Below are 24,032 nucleotides of genomic sequence, written 5' to 3'. Positions count from 1 at the left end.
CTCCTGGTCTGGGTTTTCAACTGTGAAGTCTGCTACTACATTTGCATACATAACTAGCATAACAAGACACAGAAATCATCTGAAGGATGTGAGAGCTGCAGGCAGGCAACACTCCAGAAAGCTGGGAGTCCAGGGATAAGAGATCTTAACTTCTAAACAAACATTTTCCTTCTGTAAGAGAATGAAGTACTTTAAATTGAAAAATAATTTTGCTATAATGCCTCTAAATAAGTGTTTAAACTCTCCCCATCATAATAGGATGTTTTCTTTAGTCTCATATAACAAGACCTACCTATGTTTTACAGATTAACTTTTTATTTCTCATCCAGCAATGAGTCCAAAACATGAAAAACAAATAGCATTCCAACACATTTTCCCAGTGCCAATGCTTTAAATGTTACAGGCATAACCATGCAGCTTATTCTCCATAAGCACACAGTGTTACTGTTCAAATGCAATGGAAGCACCAGACTGCATAGAGAAAGCCAGGTTCAGGTTCAGCACTAGCTCTCTCTACCAGAATCTGAATGACAGCTGACAAAATTTTGACACTGGTGGAATTTTGAAGAAAAATTCACTATAACAAAAAAATTGTTTATTAAATAAAATCACAGCAGAAGTCCTTGAGTACATTCAACCGGACAATGAAAGCTAAAACTATTATGATAAAGTAATGCTGGATGTTATTATTCTGGCAAACATAGTTCATTAAGGACATTATTTCTGTCATTGTACAGACAAATAAAAAAAAGAAAGAAGAAAAGGGAAAAGAACTATTTTTCTATCTGCTTTACTAGTTGTAGATTTAAAGCAAAATCCAACAGCAAGCGTCACAAAATTATAAAGAAGAACAGCTCTTTGGAAAATTACAAGGCAAAAAGGTGGCCAAGGACCAGAGACCACAATTATTTGACTATTTTCATGCACTTTCAACTGTATTTATTTTCTCCATTACCAGTAGCACAAAATATTTCAGGCATACTTGGCAATTGCATGGAGCTTTCACTCTGAGAATATAAATTAAATACTCAAATATTCAAGGATAAGCAACATGCTCAGAAAAACTGTGTAATCTGACATGCTACAAAGTATATGCAAAAATAAGTATTGATTCACAGTCACCATATAGCAAAAGAGTTTGAAGTATGTAGTCGAATGTTCCCTGAAACATTTGTAAGAGCTTCCCTTCAAAGCAAACAATGTATGGCACATCTTCCTAAACAGACCAGATGGAGCAACTTGTTTACTATGCAGTGAGTGTCTGCTTCAGATCTACAATAGAAAGAAGATAGCCTGAATGTGTAGGTCACAGGTGAAGTAAAAAGCAACATATGGCAATCCCAAAACCACAATGCAGCCAGAGAAGAGTCTTTCGAAAAACTTTGAAGAAATAATTCCCATCATTGCCAAGAAAGGAGTAGGTGGCAGGCAGTTTGCATTAGCCAAGACAACCCAATACAAAAAACACAAAACCTGAATTATCATCTTGGCAACAGAGAAGAGAGGGGTGCTTTTAGCAGACAGCAATTAAGAATTTGGCAAGCATCTGGAGAAAAGGAAAGGGTGCGAGTCGAAGATAACGCCAGTATCAGAGGTGCAGATAACAGAGGAAGATAAAGACATAATGAGAAATACACAGCAGAAAAATAATGAATTCAGATAGCAGTACATCACCCACTAGGACCAACAGAAGAAACAAGCAGAAGAGCAGAGATCTGTGAAAGAACATATTTGGAAGAGAAAGTCATCTTAGCAACACTGACAATCAACAAATATCGTGCAGAGGCAGTAACACACCTGCAAAAGCAGATGATTAACTTTCTGGTTAAGGAGAAACAGAAATAAAGCAAGTTAATGAATGAACTGTAAAAGATTTTGGAAGAAAGGAGAAAAGGGACACTTGGAAGTAAAGGTAAAATACAGGTGAGAAAGAGTGACAGAAGACTTGGACAAGGGTGTTTCAGACTTATGGACTAACAAATGGAGGAGAAAAACTCATCAATTTAACAGAGTACCCCTACTTTCTTAAATGAAGCAGGAGTTAATCTACTAAGTGTGAACAGCTTGCCTTGTCCTAGTTAATTATTTAACCTTCATTCTTGCTGAGGGTGAAGTACTAAAAGCATTACAGGTGCTTCATAATTACCATGGTTAATAGAAGAAAGGGATGTGATGAAATACACATGTAGAATTTGGTCCAATTTTATCTGCGTGTTTAATTTGCCCTCTGCATTTCCTTTTGGTAAATAAAAGTATTTGGCTTCACCTGCCACAGCACACAGCAACACTAAAGGCTAATCCAACAGTTCAGCATGGAACATCTTTCTTTCCTTCATGCTATTGAGAAGAAATCTTGGAGCTTGCTTTGTCTCCTCATGATTGACATTACAGACATGTAACTGGCAGACAAAATTAAGCAGCTTAAGATGAAAATGTTCGCACTGGTAGGTCATGGGGAGCACAGAAACTTACTAGTTGCTATAAAGTTCACTCTGGAACAAAAGCTCAAATGAATTGCAGTGTGTCGAGTCAAACAAAAGACAGCACAAAACTACCAAAACCCCCTTTTGCCTCAGTGAGCCCCAAGAACAACTCGGGATCCTCTCTGCCAAAGACAGCACACAGTGTTGCACACTCGCACAACTCAACTGCAAATCTTGCCTTGTTTAATGCCTCAACTTCTCAGGTCAAGTGATTTAGATAAAAAGCTACATGTTAAATGTTCATGTGAAGAAAAACATTTAGTCTTAGAAGTGCAAAGAAGAAAATAGTTATTTGGGTATGTATTAACTAAAACCTAGAAACTAATAAAAAAACCCCCATGTTATTTTCAACAGATTGTTTTCTGCTGATCTCACTGTATGCAAGAATAAGGCTTATGATATTTGAGTGCTCAAAGACAGTGTTACAGGAAATTTCTTAACCAACCATCATGACCTGTCCTATTACTGAACTACTGAAAATGAGTATCTTACTAAAATTCCAATTCAGCTTTACTCTTTGTACTTTTCCTGAGTAACCTTTAGAAATCCTGTGAGGGACACCACATTTCTTCACCCTTCTCTTGGAATAAATGAATCTTCTTCATGTTCACAAGCAGAGGACAGCAGTTCTTTCTTCCAGCAGAGACAAAATAACAGAAGGCAGTAAGAGAGATTGAAGGCCAAACAAAGATTAAGAGCACTGTCTATTTCTTCTTTTAAAATTCCATATGTTCATCTGCATTAGATCAGCTAAAGCTGCATTTTAGAAAAAGCCTTTTATAATGATTTGTTATTTTCCCAAGTATAAATTGCTAGGAGTCTGGTACATGTAAAGTATAAAGTGACTAACAAGAATTTAAATGTTAAAACATTATCTACTTCATACAATAATTGTTTAGATGAACTAGATCAATATTTCCAAGAGCATTCAAAGAAGGAATGTTAGAATGACTCAATAAGTTAGCACTTGAAAGGAGCACGGGTGTATTAAGTAGGTGAGAACACACTGAATTCACCTTATTCATATACAACTATCTTTCTCACTTTAAATCTCTTCACATTTTGAAAACAAACTTAATGATGCTGTCTTTCAATCCTTATCTCATATTCTTAATAATGAAATTTAAAACAACATTTTCTTTTAAATTGGAAAACTGGTGCCTGGTAACTGAACTGCTCAAGTGAAATCAAGTGTTTAGTTCACTTGAGTTCCTGTCTTCTTTGACTACTGACCAAATTCAAAAGTGATTAACAGGCATTAATTAGGCAATGTTAAAATTAGCCATGGCCAGTAATCCATGTTATTGCTGAAATAATGCTGCTTAGATTTTCAAGGAACTGTATGTAAGAGACTCTCCAACCAAACCTAATCACACAGAAATGTAAAAAAATTAGACACCAATTAGAAACACGCAGACACAAAAAGTCTGTTTGAACAACTTTCTCTCTTAAGATGATTTAATAATCCAATAACACCATAACATTTTGCAAAAACAGAAAAATCCAACGTTGTTCGTGAAACAGTGTGAATATCCACTTCAGTCAAATGAAGTTACTCATGTCCTACAATATCAATAGTACAATATAGAAGAAAAAGTGCAGCACAAAATTAATGCAATATTATATTAAGATGCTTAACAGCCCATTAAAGTGCTTCTTGTTCCTCTAAAAAAAATGAAAATGCACAAAAGTCTCATTTCCTTTGGCTTTCCAAATATCAAATACCAAACTGAACATATTCAGTACTCCTAAATTCAACACTTCAAGTGTAAAGCACTGTGTGGACTGAAGTGGTGCAGGAAAAGAAAAGCTGTAAACAGCAGGAAAACTTCAGAGACTGACCTGCTTTGTATGCTTTTCATCTGTCATTTACCCTACATTTTATATATTTTACTCTCATCATCTGTGTATCTCCTGTACTTCTTATCTTGTGGATGTTGAACTTCTAAGTGAATAGAGACATTCAGGAATAGGGGTAGAATTGGAGTTTGTCCCTTACAGATCCAAAAGCCAAAGTTATCAGGTTGAACTTATCACTGAAACTGAACATACTGAACTCCAGCATGTATTTACCTCAGTTTCAGCACTGCCCTAGGCAAAATCCTACAAGCAATAACAAAGAACTCCTTCCATGCAACCACAGTATTGTCCACTTCTATTCATCCACAGAATGTGTACTCCTTATGTTATTGTGCTTTGACTGATAACTTTTTGGAAAATAGCAAAGAGGTAGGAAAACACAGCATCTCTAACACAAAATTCATAAGTAGCAGAGTTCATAGAAAAATGTCATGTAATCTCAGAAAGCTTCAAAAGATTCAGCAGGAGAAAAAATACAAGACAAAGCATTCTTATTTCATACTGATATTCTAAATTTGTCTTTTATTACACAGAATAACAAAGAATAACAACACAAAGGGCTGTTAAATTGTCAACATGCAAATATCTAATTCTTAATTTTTTCTTGCAATTTGAATAAACAATCAAATTAGTCTCTTGGACAGACAAACACATACACTGGCACTGGTTTAGCCAAAAAATAGCACATTAAAGCTAATTAATATGATAGCTATCAATGAGTACATGTGATTGCTGCCATAGGTATGCTAGCATGCTTCTGATTAGATGGGTATCTTCTGAAGTACAATTTAATAGAATTTATATAGAAAAGATTCTGCAAAAACTAAAGAGCTGTAAAAACTATCTTTTCTTCCAAAACTGAGTCCTCTCTCAGATTCATATAATCTATAGTTGTAGACTTTTACATCTCATCCCATGAAAAAAAAAGGAATTCTGTAGCTACCAAAAGGCAAAAAAACCCCATTGAAAACAAACCCCCAAAACATCAAAAAAACACCAACACCACTTCATGCTCTATGCTCTACTATTTGTGGTTTTAGCAGGCAAAATGTTCCCTGCAAGGACCCAAGTTACTGTACGACCTAGTTTTCCACCACCCATTATCTGAAATTGTCAGAATACCAAAGGCTGAAACGGCCTCTGGACTCTTCCCCAGTTGATTGAAAGTTTTATCAGTGGTATAACTGGAATGGAGATTTCATCATAAATCCTCTGTGACTCCAGGGTGTGTAGATTAATAAAGGCACATCATATACTGCAAAATTACAAAGCCTTCACAAGGAGCAGCCGACTTCTCTTAGAGAACTCTGGACAGATGGTAGGATTTGACTATCACTAAATCAGCTTAGTCAAATACATTATTAGTTCTTCCAATATTTGCTGTGTATTCCCAATGAAACTGCTGAAGGAAAAGGGCAATGTGTCTTGCTTATGGCAAGTAAACACCAGAAATCCATTTTTCTCCAAGATCAATCTCCTCCTGATATGCTCAAAACTTATACAAATTACAAAAAAAAAAAAAAAAAAAAAAAAAAAAAAAAAAAAGGTCCCCTTGAAAAAGCATCTCAAAACACTAGAGACCAAAACCTAAACTCTACTTTTTTGTGTGCTTGCTATTTAATTAAGTGTCTGTTAAGCTTCTTCTTTGCAACTGTGGAGTATTTCAGGAAAATCAGGAGGTCAGAGTGACTGCCACAGAACCCCCACATCAATGAACAAGCATAATGGGCTTTCAGGTATCTAAAATAACAGGTCCCTCAAAGGCTGGAGTGCAGCTTCTCTGTGAGATAATTCCATCAGCAAGGGATGAGTGCTTCACTTATCAGAACTGCCACATAATGCTCAAGCACAAATTAATGCTTGCAAGAAAAGATGCATGATTCTGCTTTGGTTTCTAGAAGGCAATTCTGAGGTCTTGTTAATTTTCCTCTTAAAAGCACAAGGAATCAAAAGCTTTCATGGAATTATCGGATTTGTAACCAAGACTTCACCGAGAAATTTATTTTTTCAGTACATAATGAAAACTTATTTTGATGGAAGTCACAAGCATTCATAGTTTACTAAAAGAAATTATTCTCAAATCTTTTTGCCTGTCCTCTGTGTAATGACATTTCTTCTGCCTTGTCACCATAAGGTTAATGCTCAGGAAGGAGGACAAAGTGATTATTACTGTGCATGACAAGGATTGTTTGCTGCACCAATTACTCTTCAATCAGAATATTACTTTTGTTTACACTCAACAAGGATAAAAATATGAACCTTAGATATTCTCATATGTTAAATACACATTTAACACTGCTTGAATTATGAGCTGGTAACACATTTTAATATAGGTGTGGCATGGCTTTTAATGCAAAATTATGACACCTCCTTTGAAATCCTAATATTCTGTGCTATTAAATACCTGTTCTCGTTTTCATCTACATGAGAGAAGGGGGTAATTTTATTTGCATCAATACACTGAACTAACAGGTATATTCTTATTTGAATGACAGTGAACGTTGTATTCTTATAACCTGTATATTTATTCCCCTGAATTATTATCTAAAATATAGTCATTGCTTCAAGTTTCCAATGAAAAGGTTAAAAAAAAATCAGATCCATAGACAATTACTATGATTCTCAATGTATGTTAAGATTTTTAATAGTGATACCGAGAGCTCATGAATAGAATTTGCATAGACAGCGGACAGTCTTCCCACAAAATTTCTACAATTGATTCCTTCTGTGATTTGACTCGGGCTGCATGGTGTCAAGTAATTTATTCTCCATTGTTTGGGACAGGCTATTTAATTCCCTTCTGACTCTTAAACAACGTGAGAGGTTGCGTGTGTCTCTGTGCTAGCACACGTCCTGGCTAACTGCATTAATCACACACAACAGGCCTGTGCTCACTTAGGTGGGTCTTTTCAAATAGATGGCAATTAAACCCTCCTACATATGAATCACTTTGCATTCACAGAATACTTTCTATATGAGCATTAAATATTTACAAATGAGGCTGGTATATTTTATATAATTTCACCACCTCGGCTGAGATGACTAAGGAGCACTATCATTATGTACATAACAGAGTTACAGGCAGGTGCAGATTAAACAAGGTCACCTTATTCCTCACTCCCATCCTCCTATTATGCCTATGGCACCTGGACTCTGAACTTCACACACCACTCATATTGTTGGCTTGAAATAAAATGTGTCCCAATTCTGGATAGTTTATAGCATGTTAAAAAAAAAAAAAAAAAAAAAAAAAAAAAAAAGTTATGATTGTTATTCATTAAGATTTTAGGAAATTTCCCACGTATCCTAGTATGTTCATTCAGGCCACACTCTTCCACAGGAATCAAAAAAAGTGAAATGAGCTGTCTCTGCTGAATTCCTAGTTCTGAAAAATACAAACATCATCAACTTCAAGTCTAATGCTGCAACCTCAAAGGAATTTTGGAGGAGAAAAAGGGTACTGACTCCTTCACAGCCTCCTTCAAAATGACAAAGATAAAGAGAAGAGTCAATATGCTAATGGTCACAGTGCTGCTTATTAGAGACGTTCTAAAATCTCATGGGAAGCTCCAATCTGCTTTCCAACTATAAACAAATATACATTTAGAAGACCAAAATTAGAAAACACTTTTCCCATGGAAGATGAAATTTAGTATCTCAAACTGACTGTTACTAGGCATTTCCATTTGAAGCAAAAATACTTTTACTTTCCCAAAATGAAGTATTTTATGTTTTGTTAAAAACATTTTTAACAGTGGTTTACTATCTGCATTTTTAGTGTTGGGGCCTTTGATTATGTTCCTTTTTAAAAACACAAAGCAAAATTGTGAACATATTTACTATGCAAAGATCATGACACACTAGATTATAATTTGCAAAAAAAGCACTAGATTTGCGAACTGGGATTTTGCAAATCCTGAAACAAATTCAGGATGCATTTGTTTAAACCAAACCACAAAAAACAATAAAACATGCCTACTTCCAATTTCTGTACTTCCATCTGTTATGAATTACTCCTGACACTGTATCCTGCAGAAAAAACATTTCTGGTTTTATTATTATGATTAATAGTTGAAAAAGCCTGGATAGCCTTAGCATTTTACCATCTGTAGTTGAAATAGCTGGCCTTTCTTTTTGTCTTTATAACCAGCCATTATCATGCACAGTTTATGTACGAATAACCACTTGGCAACAGTACTTTGTCACCTTCACATATATTATTGATGAGAAAGCTGACAAGCTGCCAATTAAGATGCTCCACCACTTGTCCCATCTCCAGGCTCAGCCTGGAACAGTTGAAGTGAAAACTCAGTTTTACATTTAAAAGAAAGTTTAAAGACAGTGAGAAAAGGCTGCCCTTCAAAGGACACAGAAATTGTACTTATTGCTGGAAAATTTTATTTGAGTAGACTGCATTATTTACTCTATGTGATAATAAAAATTAGACTGTGAGTCCACATCTTGTTCAACTAGCTGTTCTACTTAGTTTTGCATTCAGTCTTGGATTAAATCTATGAATCTGACATATAAAACAATGACAACACTAATCATAGTTTAATATCAAAAATACCGATTCAAATAACAATCAAGATATAAATCAAGCAGATTTAAGCGGATTTGTGTTTCTATTGTTACCCCAGCAAGACACACAGCAATATTTCTTGGACTCCAAAACATTGCCAAGTGATAAATTAAAGGTCATATCAAAAGTACCTGAAATCAGGATGCTTTTAAATTAACTAACAACCCTGAGATCACTTGTATTCTCTGCTTCCATCCAAATTCTCAGGTTGCCAAAAATCACCAAGCCGTTCAATGAACACTATTTATTCCATGACCATCTCTTCTAAAATAAGTATAACAGAATAATTTATCCAAAAGAAATTACCTACATCAAATATTCTGTAAAATACACATATGTTTTAAAGAGATTAATATCAAATGAGATTACACTGGCTGCATCACAGATCTTTAATCTTGGTTTTGAAAAACCACACAGCCTTTCTGTCCTGTATTTTTGCACATGAGACGAAATATCCCATGTTAAAACACACTTATCAGCTGCCAGTGAAAGTCATAAATACAATAAACAGTGCAACTTTGCAATGATAACTCCACACTGTAAGTATACTACATCTACATTACAAGTTAATGAAAAAGAACTGAGCTAAATCAGCACGAACACAGAAGACAAAATACTTCTCTTACCTCCATTTCTGTGCAGTGTAAATGGCCTGATTTATCTGTAAGGGAAAAAAAAAAGTTTTCAGATAAAGTAAGAGACAGAAGAACAAAACTAAAAAGCTGAGTCACTTCTCTTTTTTGATTGATTGCCAAGTATTCCTTGACTTATTTAAATCACACATTTCAATAATGTTTTTATTATATATGCACCATGGTATTAACAACAAGAAGGCCCTACCCTTTTTATTTGGATCCTTTACAATACTGGCTTTTAAAAAGATGTGTCTTTAATGTCTGGCCTCATTATTTAAATCGTATGATTGATGTTTGGCCATAGAGGGAACATGAAAATGTGTTGGTTTAAATTAAGCAGTAGAAAATACTTATTTCAAGAGAATAAGCAGCATTAATTCATGAACTAGGAAAAAGCCACTGTTTCATCTGATACTTCTGGGATTTCAAAGAGTTCAACAGAAATACGAAGTTCAAGCACATTAAAGTTAAAACATTACTGTACTATTTTTGTAACTCCCACTTGTCAATTTTTGCATTTCCTCTGAGTTCAGAAACATCACTTTGGAATTTGTGTAATAAAGAAAAATTAAGTTTCTGAACTACTTAATTAAACTGAAATCTCAATTTTCTGAAACACAAAACAGTTTTATACCAAAGTGGCTTGACAGCTTAGCAAAAAGAACACTAAAATTTCACAGTGCATTAAGAAAGTATCATGTCACTAAAAGCAGCAATTTTTTCATTTTGTATTAATCATCTTTATCTAAGTAGGGTGAAGGAATCCTGACAGGATGATATTCTGCCAGAAAAAAATTATTTAAGAATGTTAACTATTATACAGATTTCTGAAAGGTGATCCATCCAGAACTTTAATTTCAAAACACATGGATATCAAATTTTACATTTTTTGTCTTAGCTTTTCAGCTTCATAGCATTCCCACTATTGGTTTACAATTTGCAGCTTTAGACCCAATAGCATAGAGCCTAAAAAACACATGACAAAATTCCATAACCTCACATACTCAAGAAACTAGAACAGGATGCATTTGCTTGACTGCGCATGCTCTAAGAGTATGTGCTCAGGTGATGGTTAGGAAGGATTTACTGCAAATAGTTTGGGAAAGCCTGTGATTTGTACCCATAACTGGAAGGAGCATTTTATCAGGCTGGCTGACAAGCCCAAGGGAGCCAATGGCTGGCACAATGTTTGCACAGAGGAGCGATCGTGCTGACTTCGTGACAAATGTGAACGGCATGCAAAGCACTCAGCTCTGGGAAGAGTCACCTGCACAGAAAAAAACTAATTTTTCATACTGAAATGGTCACCTTCCCTTTGAAACTAAAGGTTAAACACATCCTGAATGAATATGGAACACACACCTAACAGAGTGAAAGTTGTTTACTTTCCTTTTGAACTGTTGCCAAAGCAAGCTAATGCTTAGCACGCGTGTCTGACTTCAAAATCAAGAGCAGGAGAGTGACTTAAAAAGGCTTTTACATCAAATATTATCTTTTCAAAAGGACTGGTACCTCTGGTTCATTCACTTTCAGACCCACATAACAGGATTTTGGTGTTTAATGGTAGCATTCACGTGATTATTACAAACTATGAACAGGAGAAATTTACTGAGAATGTTTTTTAACTGCTAGGATTATTAGCAGATTTATTAATAGGGGCTACTTTTGTGAAATCACATGACAGGTGACCAAAACAATGTATCTTTATGATACAAGATGATACAAGATTAAATTAGAGAAATGTAGTCAAGACAGGGGAAGAAAAAAGCACATGCTCTCTTTAGCAATACATTACTTTAAAAAAAAATAAAAATTACTACTTCATTAAAAAACACTAATTTTAAACCTACAGCAATGCAGTGCATACAGTAGGCCACCAATGTTTGCAATTACTGACAGTTTAAAATACCTGCACTTGCATCTCCTATGGTCTAAGGGAACAGGAGCCAAGTCATCCACTAGATCCTCTGAGTAGCACCAAGTACTCACTGCTGCACCCCACAGCAGTGCTGAGATCCTATGAACAACCTTTTAGTAAAGTCTCAAACAAATCAGTCCAGACTAAAACAGGAAAGATAAATTTTGAATTTCTGAAAATAACAGCAAGAAGCTTATCTTGCAGCTCCTTTGATAAACTTCCATGAAAGCTGGTCCTCAAGGAAAAGCACCTAAACTCTGCAGTGCTTTTTTTAATATTAAACTCAACTTAAATCAGCATTTTAAAACCCAATAGTATTGTCATGAGTGCATGTACTGAGGCAGGAAGGAGGAATAACAAGTCTTTCATGCACCCAGACAGTATCCTAGATGGTGCAAGCAACTGACTTACAGCATTTTAATATATGCTGCATTATGGTAATTATTAACCATTCCATATGCCTCTCTACCCTGAGCTCTACACTTAGCAGATTTCCCAAAGCTGTTTGCAGTCACTTGTGGACTCCCTCCATTGGGAATTCATCACATTTCTGAAGAGATCATTAACAATACTGTTGATGCACTTACATGCATCTATCAAGACTGAAATGAATTTGCTTCTCCATGGCCCCTGCAAGCCAATTTATTTATACTGGCTTTATCTATACTGGTTGAGAGCAGAAATTTCTTCTCTCTTCAGCTGACATGATTGAAAAAGCAGTAACTCATAAATGTAGCCTAAGGGCCACACTCCCTTCATTAGCACTGTAAAAAGAAAAAATTCCCATAAGTCATAGAACAGTCTCTGCAAGCAGGATGAAATGTTTCTCTGGTAAACAGGTGAAGCTTTAAAAAGCTATTTCAGCTGCTGAATCTTAACATAAACACAGACTTTTTCAGACTTCAGAACCATTCAACTAGATATTAATCTGTGAAGCATTTTTACCAGTCTTACTGCCAAAAAATATTCAACAGTAACTTTCTGTGACAATTTTCAAATAGAAGCTAATGCATTCATTACTAGTAAACAGCATAACTTTAACTGTCAACTTCAGTTTATAAACAAACTACGGTTTGGAAAATTAGATCATTCTTCACTCTCAGCTGATTGAAATGCAAAAAGTGAACAGTTTTAAAAGAAGGAAAGTGACTTACATTGGAGGTTTAATGTATTTCTAAAAACAGTCTTCAGAGACACACATTTGACAGAAAAAAAAAAAAATTAAAAAGAAACCCCAAACCTTCACATTCATTTTTTTGTTCTTCAAAATTTCTATTTGAAAAGTATTCTTCTGTCAAACTCTCAGCAAGAGCAGTCATGACAAATTTTCCTCACACACTAGGGAAGATTGTCTCATCCTTTAAGGCAGAATCTGCCTGTACTCCTACCAATGGTAAAAAGCACACATTTAAGATTGAATTTTAGAATCAACACAGATAACTCAGTATGTTAGAATGGAGTGACCCAGGGTATTTCTAGGACAGCACGTGGCATATGCCAACCCATCTGCACTCCTCTATCTGAAGAATCAAGCTACAGAGTTGAACTTCAGTGATGTGACAGCACAACCACACAGCCATTTGGGCTATCATCAGCTGGTCTAAGAGCCCTGCAGCTCAGAGCATCTCCCTAGCCTTCCTCTAGTGTCTCACACTCCTCTGCTCACATCCACAGGCAGCTCCCTCAAGACAGCTTCTTACAGAACTGAAATGATAAGCACTGTTTTTTTGGCAACATTGTGGCTGATGCACATATTGGCAACAACCCTGAAACTAATTTTGTGTTAAAGATTAATTTTGTAATTAAATGTCACAGGTTTGGAGTGAAATCAAGAGGCTGTGCTACAGCAGAATTCAATGTCAGGAATGACAGACATTGCCTGGATGTACTGGAGGACAGTGGGAGAGAAGGATGAAGAAGGAACACAAGGGCTAACCTAGGGAAGAGGAGAAAGGAAGAATATGAGACTCACTAACACAAGTTCCTTGAGTTGAACAGTCTTTAGTCATAACCCCAAGTTGACAATAAACTGAATTAGTATTTGCTTTCTAGCTTCTACATCTTCAAGAGTCAATAGTAGCTACAATAGTGAGCTTTTCTTTGCCTTAAGAGAATGAGGACTCCTCAAGTGGAAAAAAAAAAAAAAAAGGAAGTTTTTACTCATATTTAACCATCCAGAAACTGGAGTTTGATAACTTTGGAAATAACAAAAACTGGAGATTTGGCAACTAATCAGGTTAAAACCAGTTAAAACCTGTCAGGTTAGTTACCAAAAAAGTTCATCAATACAAGAGTCAAGATAAGCACCAATAAAAGGAAAGGGAATTAAAGAAGAAAGAAAAGGCAATCATGCCACAGAAGGAAAAGAGACAAACATACAAAGAACGGGATTTGTAATTAAATGTAGGGAGAGGAAAATATTGATATAGGACAAGTGAGCCAGGCTGAGGACAGACACTGAAAACTTGTATGATAAAAAGAAAGAGGAAAAAATAGTGAAAAAGAAAGATAAATACAGGCAAAGCGTATCTTAGGAGTAAGACACATCAGGATGCTGGGAAGAAGGTCAAAAAGAGCAAGAACATGAGGAAATGGAAGGAAGTAGACTGGATTAGGAGAGGTAATGAGAGACCCCCTCAGAGCAGGAAGCAGAGAGATTCAAGTTCTTAAGAAAAATACTTAGGCTGTGAGGATCAACATATCCTTCCTTTAAACTGCAAGAAGAAGGGAACAAGAAACGGGATGACGTTTTAGAGCTTGTGGCTTTTTGGCTATGACTCATGATTTCTGTATCAGACTACAGCTGACAACCTAGTAATTAATATGCCTCATTTTTCTGCTTAGGAAAGGAAAGAGAAAACTGTAAGATTTTAAGAGACTACAAGGAAAATTCTTAGAGAGGTTTCTAGACCAATCGCAATCAGGACTTTCCTTCCCTGTGCCAGTCTTTTTTGTGCCTTTTTTTTCCTCCATTCAACACTTCACTGAAGTTTGAACAGTTTGAACTTCACTCCTCATTTTGAGCAGTAATAAGCACTTTTTTCTGTTGCACAAGGCAATGACTAAGATGTCTTCTGTATTAATACTTTGTTAAATTTGGTAATACTTTGTTAAATTTGGTAATAAATATATTTTAAATTGCAAATTAACAAATCCATAATACCTTAGTGCTACCCCCTAGGATATAATTATGCGGTCACTCTATGTCCTGTCTCACTTCTATTCTGCACAAGGCTGTGATCAATATACAATTTTTCTATGTTCCACTGCTTGCTCTCTTTAGCAAACCTGTAAGTCTTCCTAGGGACCACATCAATTTTTGTTACTCTAAGATGAACACTGTAGTAACTCTGCATCTCCAAGTGTTGCTGGACTCTATTCATAGCTGCCAATCTCTTCTGTAGATGCTTAAATACAGATACTGCACTCATCCTCCTCCAGTCTGTAAAGGTATCAACACTTCCCCCCAAAAAATGGGAATTCGCAGAGTTCACATGTCTTGATTTTTATTTTTTAAAATTTCTGTTACTCTGATCATATTCTAATTTTTCCTGGAGCTACCCAATTTGCCTTCTCATTCAACAAGTATGTGTGCTCCTGGCAGAACTGTGACTCCATTCAAGTCATCAGCAGTTTCCCCCATCATTTTTCATGGATCCAGAGCTTCAAGCAGGTTACAGCTTTTTAAACTGATAACTCAGCACTACTGGATCTGTTAAGAACTGCCACCAGCTGTAAATAAACTCTCTCAAGTACACGAAAAAGAAGTTCTCTTAATTCTTCTCTACCTCAGCTATGTCTTTGCAGTCTTGTATTTGCACTATACAAACTGACTCATCTTTTGTTCCTCTTAAAGTGCACAGTAATACAATACAGTAATGCAACATGTGTCATGCAAGCTGTTTTAAGTTTTTATCAGGAATAAAACAATATTGTCTCTTTATTGTATCTGATGCTGTAACGTGATAAACTAATTCAGAAACAAAGAGTAAACACTCCTCAGTTTCCTTTTGACAGAAATTATCAAAAAGCTTCTCCACTTTCATGAAGATATGTTCATTGTCAACTTGGATGCAGGATGTTACACACCTTTAATCCTCCTGTTAACTGCAACACTTCTACTGCACGCTTGGCAAACACACTCAGGCTTGGGTAAGACTCATCCACAGCTCTGCTGCCGTGCAGGTCATTTGACTGCCTGTCACTCTGATCCTGTCCTGCTCAGAATTGTCCTGTTCAAGGCTCTCTCTCTTTCTCTCTTCCCCTCTGTCACATCATACTCTGCTACTGCCTGCAAAACTCTGCTGGTGCTCCCCCAGTCCCACCCATCATCTCTCACTGGGCACTGTGGGGTAAACTACCACCTCCAGCCAGCCCTGAAGCTGGACTCCATTTTCCATTACCTATTCGGCCCCCCACCCCCCCAAAAGCATCTTTGTTCTTTCTCCAGCAATGCCCCACAGGGATGTGATATTAACTCTCCACAATATCATGGCAGATGTCTCATTTTTCACTCTTCTCTTCAATTGTCGTTAACAATGACAACTAAAATTCCATTTTCCTTTCTAAAGCAACATTTTTACTGCATTAGCCAAGAAAATCTCTGTTAAACTACAAATGTCTTATCTTTTACTTTAAGTCATTATTAATACTAGGAGCCTACAATTCCTCAAAGTTCTTTCAAAGTTCAAAGTTCAATGTTTTCCTTAGGAATAAACACAGTTTTCAGACAACACTAAATCAGAGTTCATTCGTCCATGGCATACTCACCATCTTCAATATTTCTCCATACAAATATAGGCAACTAAGGTCACTTATCCCTGTTGGCAATTTCCTTCCATTTTTTTTGTGCAGGAATTTGAAATATGCAGCTTTTTAAAAAAACAACTACATTATTTTGTTATGCTAGGATCTTTTCTTTGCTTATTTCGTCCTCCCCCACCAGAGCTGTGTATAATAGGATGCCCAGCATCTGCTGATATTCACGGAGAGCCCACGTACCCCCAGTGCATGGGATGCATCCACATAAGCCATGACTGGAAGCCTTCCAGTTCACACATATACTGGGAACCACGCTGATGACAGAAGGCCTGGCATAAACAAAGCCTAAGCTTTCTCTCTTCCACAGAGCAATAGAGTAAGAAAAGATAAAAGCATCAACTCACTGAGGTTCCTCTCTGCTGTCTAGTACTATTTTCTTCCTACCTTGACATCCAATATTAAAATACCTATATAGGTATCTATCTTAAAATCTTGCACATAAAAGTGAGGCTCACTACATCAAGATTTACTATTTTTAAATACAGATGTTTCTGAATACCCTTGAATTAGATTTTAATTCCAAACATAAATAAGTCTTCATCCTAAAGGTACTATTTCTTTTAGCACTATTGATAGCAACACTTCTTCTAAAACTTAAACATCGAGAAAAATTACTCCCACCCACCATCTTTAAAAAGGGCCAACAAAATTAGAAGAAAAATGGTAGTACACATTAATTTTCCTCTAAACATCATGCATATTTTTCCTCAGCAATCCATTAGGGACTGATAGATAAGAATGTCTTCATACACACAAGTTGAATTTACATTTATTCATTCTGTTTCTCTATTCTTGCCTTCCAAAACCAGGGCACACAAGGATGTAAGAGGGACATGGAAGTCATTAAAACTGCCAATACAACATAAACTATTCTTCTCCAGCATGTCTCACCCTGAGCTCTCCAAGTCCCATGAAAGCCACCATGCAGTCAACTTTTCTGTGATCTTTTTGATTCAAAGCCAGAATACTCCATGCATTATGCCCTCCTGCTGAACACCTGGCAGATTTCCAAGAGAAAAATCTGCATAGTCCTCGCTTCTGCTAAGACCATCAGTAATTTCCCTGTGTGCTTTCTCTCCCAGGGCTGGAAGACAAGGTGAAAGAAGAGCCACTGACACTGCCCACAGTTCAGGGTCTCAGGAGGGAGACGGAAGGCCGAGGAGTGCCATAGTCATGCCAGCCCTCAAAGCCAACAGCTGTAAGTGAGCCCAAGGCAGTGTCCAAAATACCCTTTGCCACTTTCTCAGATCCTCATGGCTGTTCCTCTTCAGGAGCTCAGTGCAATGCCCAAAGCTGGTTGCTGCCTTTGCTAAGCCAGGGGTCTGGCACTAACACAACATGCAGGGAAAACCCTCCTTTTACCAAGCCTACTCATCCTCAAAACTGTTCTGTTTCCCACCTCTGGGAAAGAGGTGGCACAGCCTCTGTGCTGGAAAGCAAGAGCTCCTTATCCAGCTTGCAGCAATGACACAACCCCAACAGAACAGCCTCCAGCACTCTGCAGTATCCTGGTGCCCCTGGATCCTGGGCATGATGTTGACTGCCAGCTCTTGCTCAGGTTTTCTGCTCCTGTATCTATAATTTCATTATTGCCTCAAGTTTATAAAAAACATGTGTAAATGTGGCTCTGCAAGAAGAAAGCTTGGAGGAGTCAAACCCTGCATTTACCCCAAACATTTTAACTAGTTCAGAAATTATTTTTCATTGCATCTGACATTTTACTGGATGTCACCGTTAGCTCTTTCCATATAAATTGCAACTAACAAAGATTGCTAAAGCACCCATTAGTTAAAATAAATTTAACACTGTATCTCCAATTTCACCATGGGTATTTTGAAGCAACCCACACTTCTGTGGTATTTAGATGTCAGACAACGATCCATACTAAGACAACCACAGTGAGCTTTACATTTATTTTACATATTCAAGCACAACCTTCTTTCTTTCTTACTTTGGTGCTGAAAAACATGAAGGTTTGCACTGCTCTGTAAAAATGTGCCTTCATGTGCATCTATCTCTAGAGCAAACTCAGTGGCACAACTGCGTTTGCTCCTGACTTCGCACAAGCCCCACTGACAGGCGTGACTGATCACATCGCTCGCCACAACCCTGGACAAAGCCCGAATGTTCACTACCCAAAGACACCATTCTTCAGGGATTCCTTTATTTGCCCACACAGGACTCTGTTGTTTACTAAAACAGAAACTAACAGCCAATATTTGTTCCTGTGAATTATCCAAACCTATGCACCAACCTACACCTATACATCTTTGATGTATTGCTAGAATGAAACAGCTTTACAACTCAGAGCGTTAACCCTATTGCTCTGACAAAACTCCTGACACAGGCGTTTAAATCTAAATTGTCTCAAACACAAAGGCAGCAAAACAATTAGCAGGAATCCTTCCTGATCCTCCTCTTGTCAGGGATTCAGGTGATATCAATGGTGACATGAAAATGAACAACTGGGTGGCATTTTCATCCTTCATCTTTTTATTTCTTTTTAACCAAAAACTTTTTTTTTTTTTTTTAGGATAATGAAATATAGATCACACAGATAAAACTGGAAAGATCTGAAAATTAATCTCTGGTTTTGTTTAAGGACTGAGATTCAACTCCAAGGGCATTTTTCTGCCCTGCTATCAGCGAAACTCATCTCTTTCGAATCTCAAGGACATTTTTCTTCAATTTCTATGTATTGTTACTTGGCATTTCAAGTATTGAGCATGAACTGGAAAACTGTTTCACAAGAAACTGCTTTGGAAAAGTACCATCAGTTTCTTCATAATCAGTACTTCTTTCCAAGAGTACTTTAATTTGCATCTTGAAAGTAAAATTACTGTGACCATACAGCTTCAGGGCCTGTTGTGTTGTTCTGCTCCCCAGGCCACAGAGCCAGGGCACTGCCTCTTCCTAAGCTTCCAGTGGTGCAAAAAGAATACAGGAGCCTACAAACAAATACCCATTCCAGAGACTCAAGCTATAACTGGCTGAGGAAGCTCATTAATCATCACCCAGAGAGAATGGAGTGAGCAATAAGGAAAAGAACAGGAACAGCTCAAAAGATACCAAAGCGAAGCAAGGCTTCTGTCAGCTCCTCAAGATTCAGTATAGTGAATTCCCAATTCAGTGTATCATATATATAACAATTTCCAGTGAAAACCTGCTCCAGGTTTCACGAATCAAAGAACACACAAAATCCCTCGTGGGAGCTTGGAGGCTGAGTGCCCTCTGTTTCCAAAATCTATTCAAAGCTAGGTAGATGAGGAAGGCCAGGGACAGGGAGAGGACCCCAGGAGGAATCCTGCCTCTTCTCAAATCCAGGCACCTACGAGCCTGCAGCTGATGGAAAAGTGGGTTCACCGGGGATGTTTTAGGAATGCACAGTTGGCAGAAAACTCCCCACCTCCCCTTTTCTATTACAGGCACTGGAGGGGGTACTCTCCCGGGCATAGCTCCTGCCTTCTGCTTTCCTGGGAGGTCTTAACAGACTGGTTATCTTTGTTTTGATATATATACACACTCTTAAGATTCTCAAGATAAAAGCACACACATGTAGTGTTATACAAAATAATACATATACTAACAAGGTGAAAAAAAAAAGAAAAATAGGGCTGGAATACTAAAAAAAAAATAAAATCTCATCTGTCAAAAAAATTTAGATGTAGTATCAACATACACAGGTTAGCACATGCTGACTGAAACATTTTCACAGTAAAGCTGCAGCATAAAAAAAGCCAATGTGGATATCAGTGAGGGGCTTGAACTTTATAACCAAGTATATTTCACACCCTCCTACAGCCAGTAATGATACATCATAAGAGGAAATAGTATAAGCCCACCAATAGCAAGAAAAAAAGCCACAAAATGAAGAAATACATAGCAAATGAATGTATTTCCTTCAATATGAAAGAAAAAGGAAAAGGTCTTAATGTAATCTCAAAAGACTGTAAGCAAAAGCAGCACACGACATGCAACACAGAACTCTTCAATGTGCTTGTGACATGCAGATGCCTTGGTCAGGAGAACATTTTCCTGGAACTTCTGGGTGTTAGTCTGGCATTTAATTAACATTACAAAGACCTGGGTTTTTAAACAATTTTAAGAGCTCACCAGATCACATTTAAATGGAAGTCATTATTAGACTCATTAAAATTGCAGAACTCAATTATGTCCTTTCTTCCACTAAATATATTTTGATATTTGCATGTACCACTAGCTCCAAACTGGATTACTGCAAGTCTCTGCCAAAAGACTTTTCAGACAGGCACTGTATCAAAAGGCTTCATTAAATTGTAACACCAGGCATAATATTCGTGCTCTAAATACTGAGGTTTCCATTAATCCCATTTTGTGAATTTACCACTGCCATCTGATTCACACAGCTTTAAAATGCTGAAACCTCTGTCTTCCCGGAAAATTCTGTGACGTTGAATGTGGACTACGCTGGTACTGGGGAATACCATTATATATCGACCACATCCCCCTGCTGCCCATCTTTGATTTCTTTTCAGAAATCGAGCTGTACTTGCAATAAAAAAAAAAAAAATACTGCTTTCCACATTCAAGATCAGAAGCTTTGAAAGGCTGAGAATCAGACATACGCCCTCATTTTCCTTTCCAATTCAAAATACGCTTTCCGGGGTATTTTAACGAAACAGATGGTAGGTGCTAAGCCCCAGTACACGGCTTTCTCACTTACTTAGTGTCAGCGCACATCTAAATGGATCTATTTCTAATAGATGCCTTTTGATGGCAAGCTGCTCCGGGAGCCCCTGCGGGATGCGCGGCCGGCCGGAGGAGCCCCAGGAGCAGGGAGCCCGCGAGAGCGGCACTCCCGGCGTGTGGATGGCAGGCATCGATTACGCACCAGGAGAGACGACGCAATTATAAAACACTCAACCCGCATTCGCCTGCCCGTGCCCGCACGCAGGCGATCGCATCCCAGGCGAGGGGTTCTACCTTTCCACGCACGACACCGAGATGCCGCAGGGACACACACATACACACACGCAGAGCCCTCACAGCCCCCGGCACGACCGAGGAGCAAGGCGCTCGGGCGGGAAGGACCCTCACGTCCCGGACAAAGGCTGACGGCGACGGGCCCGACCCCCGGCCGCTGCCGCGGGGGGCTGCGCGGGTGGGCGCGGGCGGCCCCGGCCTTACCTGCGGCGGGCGGGGGCGGCCGGTCGGGCTCGTCCTGCTCCAGGGTGACGGCGCCGTCCCGCCAGACGCGGAGCTGCGCGGCCGCCGCCCCCAGCCTGGCGGCGGGGGTCTCTCTGCGGCGGGCGCGGGCGCGCAGCGAGGCGCAGCACTGGTAACACACGGCCCACGCCTGCTCCTCGTTGATGGGCTGGTTGTAGAGCCGGAGGATCTCCTCCAGCGACAGCGCCTCCGGCTGCGCGCCGGACCCGGCGCCGCCGTCCTCCTCCTCCTCGGCGGCCGGGCGGGAGGCGCCGGGCTGGGGCTCCATGCCCTGCGTTCGCCGCGGTGCTCCTCGCTCAGTGACCGGCCCCGCCGCCGCGGCAGCGGCTGCTGATGCTGCTGCGTGCGCTGATGCTGCTGCCGCCGCTCGTGCTGCTGCTGCCGCCCGCTCCCGCCGTGCTCATCCTCTCCGCCCCGCTAGTGCCACCAGGCCGCCGGACGGACAGCCCGGCCCGCGCGGCAGGCAGCAGGAGCCAGGAAACAGGCAGGAGTCAGGAGGAAGGCAGGCACAGGATCGGCGCCCGGTCCGCCCGCTGCCGCCGCCGCCGCAGGGGGAGCGACAGCTCATAGCAACGCAATGGCGTCCTCGTCCTCGCCCGCCCCCGCCGCGCGGCGCCGCCCGCCGCAGCAGCGCCCCCTGCCGGCGCGGCCGCCAGAGCGGGCGGGGAGGATCCACTGGGGGCTGCCACGGCAACCGGCGCCCGCAGCGCCGGCCGACCGCTCGGCCTCCACCGCCACCTCCGCCCGGGACACCGAGCCCACAGCCCTCGGGCCGCTGCTTCTGTGCCGGGTGTCGGTAACAGCACCCCCAGCAACAAACAGCTGCCGGCGGGACGCGGGATGGATGACACTCCCTGCACTCCCAAGTGTTAAACGCCTGACACCAACCCGCGCCATCGCGGATACAGCGAAACGTGTTAGCAGGTCCCTGCTTTCACAGCAGGAGGGCAAGGGCCTTCCAATTCCAGGGTCTGGCCTCCCAAAGCAAACACTTCCTCCGGCAAACCTCCCGGGGACGCTAGCACAGTTAAACCAGCCCAGTCTGGAAAGGGAACAGGGGAATCCTCTTCCAAGCAGCTGGGAACCGCTGTCCCTGCTCCTGAACACACCTGGGCACCAGAAGAGCACAGCCCTTCATGCCAGCTTCGCAAACGAGGCACTTTCACGCAGAAAAACATGAGATTAAATAAGCTGAAGCTCACACGGAACACACGGCGTTTCTCTCTAGAGTTCTACTTCTCAGACGTGAAAGGAAATTCACAATCTCCCGTTCGCACCTGATCCACTGGGAGCGGCGAGAACGTGATGGAGAGCGCCGGGAGTGCCCCCTGCCGTACACGGGCGGTACTGCACCTGGGCAGGGCCCCCGCTGCCGGCTCCCAACAGCCAGCATCCCTCTCTTCTTCCTATTCCAGCTCCCCATTCCACCTCCAGCTCCCCTCTCCCCATTCCCCTTCCAGCTGTACTGAACGTCGCCGCTCTTTCCTCTTGTGTAACATACAGCAGTACATATAAGATACAACGGGTACTTGAATAATGCTGTTAAATTTGGCAAAATTCACCATGCAATATGATCCATCCTTTCAGGCTCCATTTAGATACAAGAAAATTGGGGGAGAAATTGCAGCTTTTATCAGCATCCTGATAGGCAAACAAATGCATTTTGATCTTTCAGATATAAAATGAAAGATAACACAAAACCAGACTTGTAAAGTCTGGCAGCAGGGCCAGTAAGTACATAATGTACTATTAGAGTCCTAAATTTAAAAATCCTCAGTGCTGTCGTAGGAAGTGTTTAACACTTGAAGAAAAAAGACAAAAATGGTGTCACTCTGCCACACTGCTGATTAAATGTACATGCAAAATACCAACTCCTGCTGTATGTGTTGCAAGATTCTCTATGATCAGGTATTTTTTTTTGCTTCAGCACCAGCAGAAAGAGTTGCCTCTCTTACAAGTAGAACCAAAGGAGGCATTGATAGGCTTGATAGGCATTGATGGGACCAACAAATAATGGCTTCTACAGAAGAAACCAATCAGTTTCAGATGTTCCAGCCTCAAGAAGAGAGTCTACATGGGGAAAAACCTGAGAGATATGGTAGGGAAAAATGTCAGTAAGCCTAGCTTTTTGCAGAGCATAAAGACAAATATACTCAGCAAAATCATCACCCACAGGTTTAAGACAGACAAAACCACAAATGGGTAATTAAGTACAGATCTTAGAATGAAACAAAATCATGAACGGTTGTCAAGCAAAATGGTCTGGCTACAACTTCTACCTCAGAAACTTCTTAAGGCAATGAGGAAAAATTCATCAGGTTTAACTACTTTATCTAACCCATCACAGCTATTCACATTTTCAGTCACTGTTAGATCCACAAGAGGCAGAAATAAATGTTGTCTGAAGGACACATGCTTAAACACCAGTATTTCTGGATCTCAGTCACTCACAAAGTACACCCTGTACACTACAGGGAAAGGAGAGGTAGCACAGAGTCTCTTACCCTGCAGAGGTAAAGCCAACCTAC

General features: G+C 39.7%; 1 protein-coding gene across 4 annotated transcripts in view; it reads right to left on the bottom strand.

The window, feature by feature from the left end:
* The window catches only part of SPIRE1 (spire type actin nucleation factor 1), a 126,038-nt gene extending 103,918 nt beyond the window's left edge, over window positions 1–22,120 (bottom strand). For 2 of the 4 annotated variants that reach the window (XM_079300545.1, XM_079300546.1), the window contains exons 1-2: window positions 21,466–22,120; window positions 9,552–9,586 (exon numbers count right to left, since the gene is read on the bottom strand). In XM_079300545.1, coding sequence (XP_079156671.1) covers window positions 9,552–9,586; window positions 21,466–21,772 — 342 coding nt within the window. In that variant the 5' untranslated portion in view covers window positions 21,773–22,120. The remainder of the gene's footprint in view (window positions 1–9,551; window positions 9,587–21,465) is intronic. The other 2 variants (XM_079300547.1, XM_079300548.1) reach the window with 1 other exon arrangement.
* Between the last annotated feature and the right edge of the window lie 1,912 nt (window positions 22,121–24,032).

Source organism: Erithacus rubecula, assembly GCF_903797595.1.
Source record: "Erithacus rubecula genome assembly, chromosome: 3".
Lineage (NCBI taxonomy): Eukaryota > Metazoa > Chordata > Aves > Passeriformes > Muscicapidae > Erithacus > Erithacus rubecula.
This window is presented reverse-complemented; position numbering and strand designations above follow the sequence as displayed.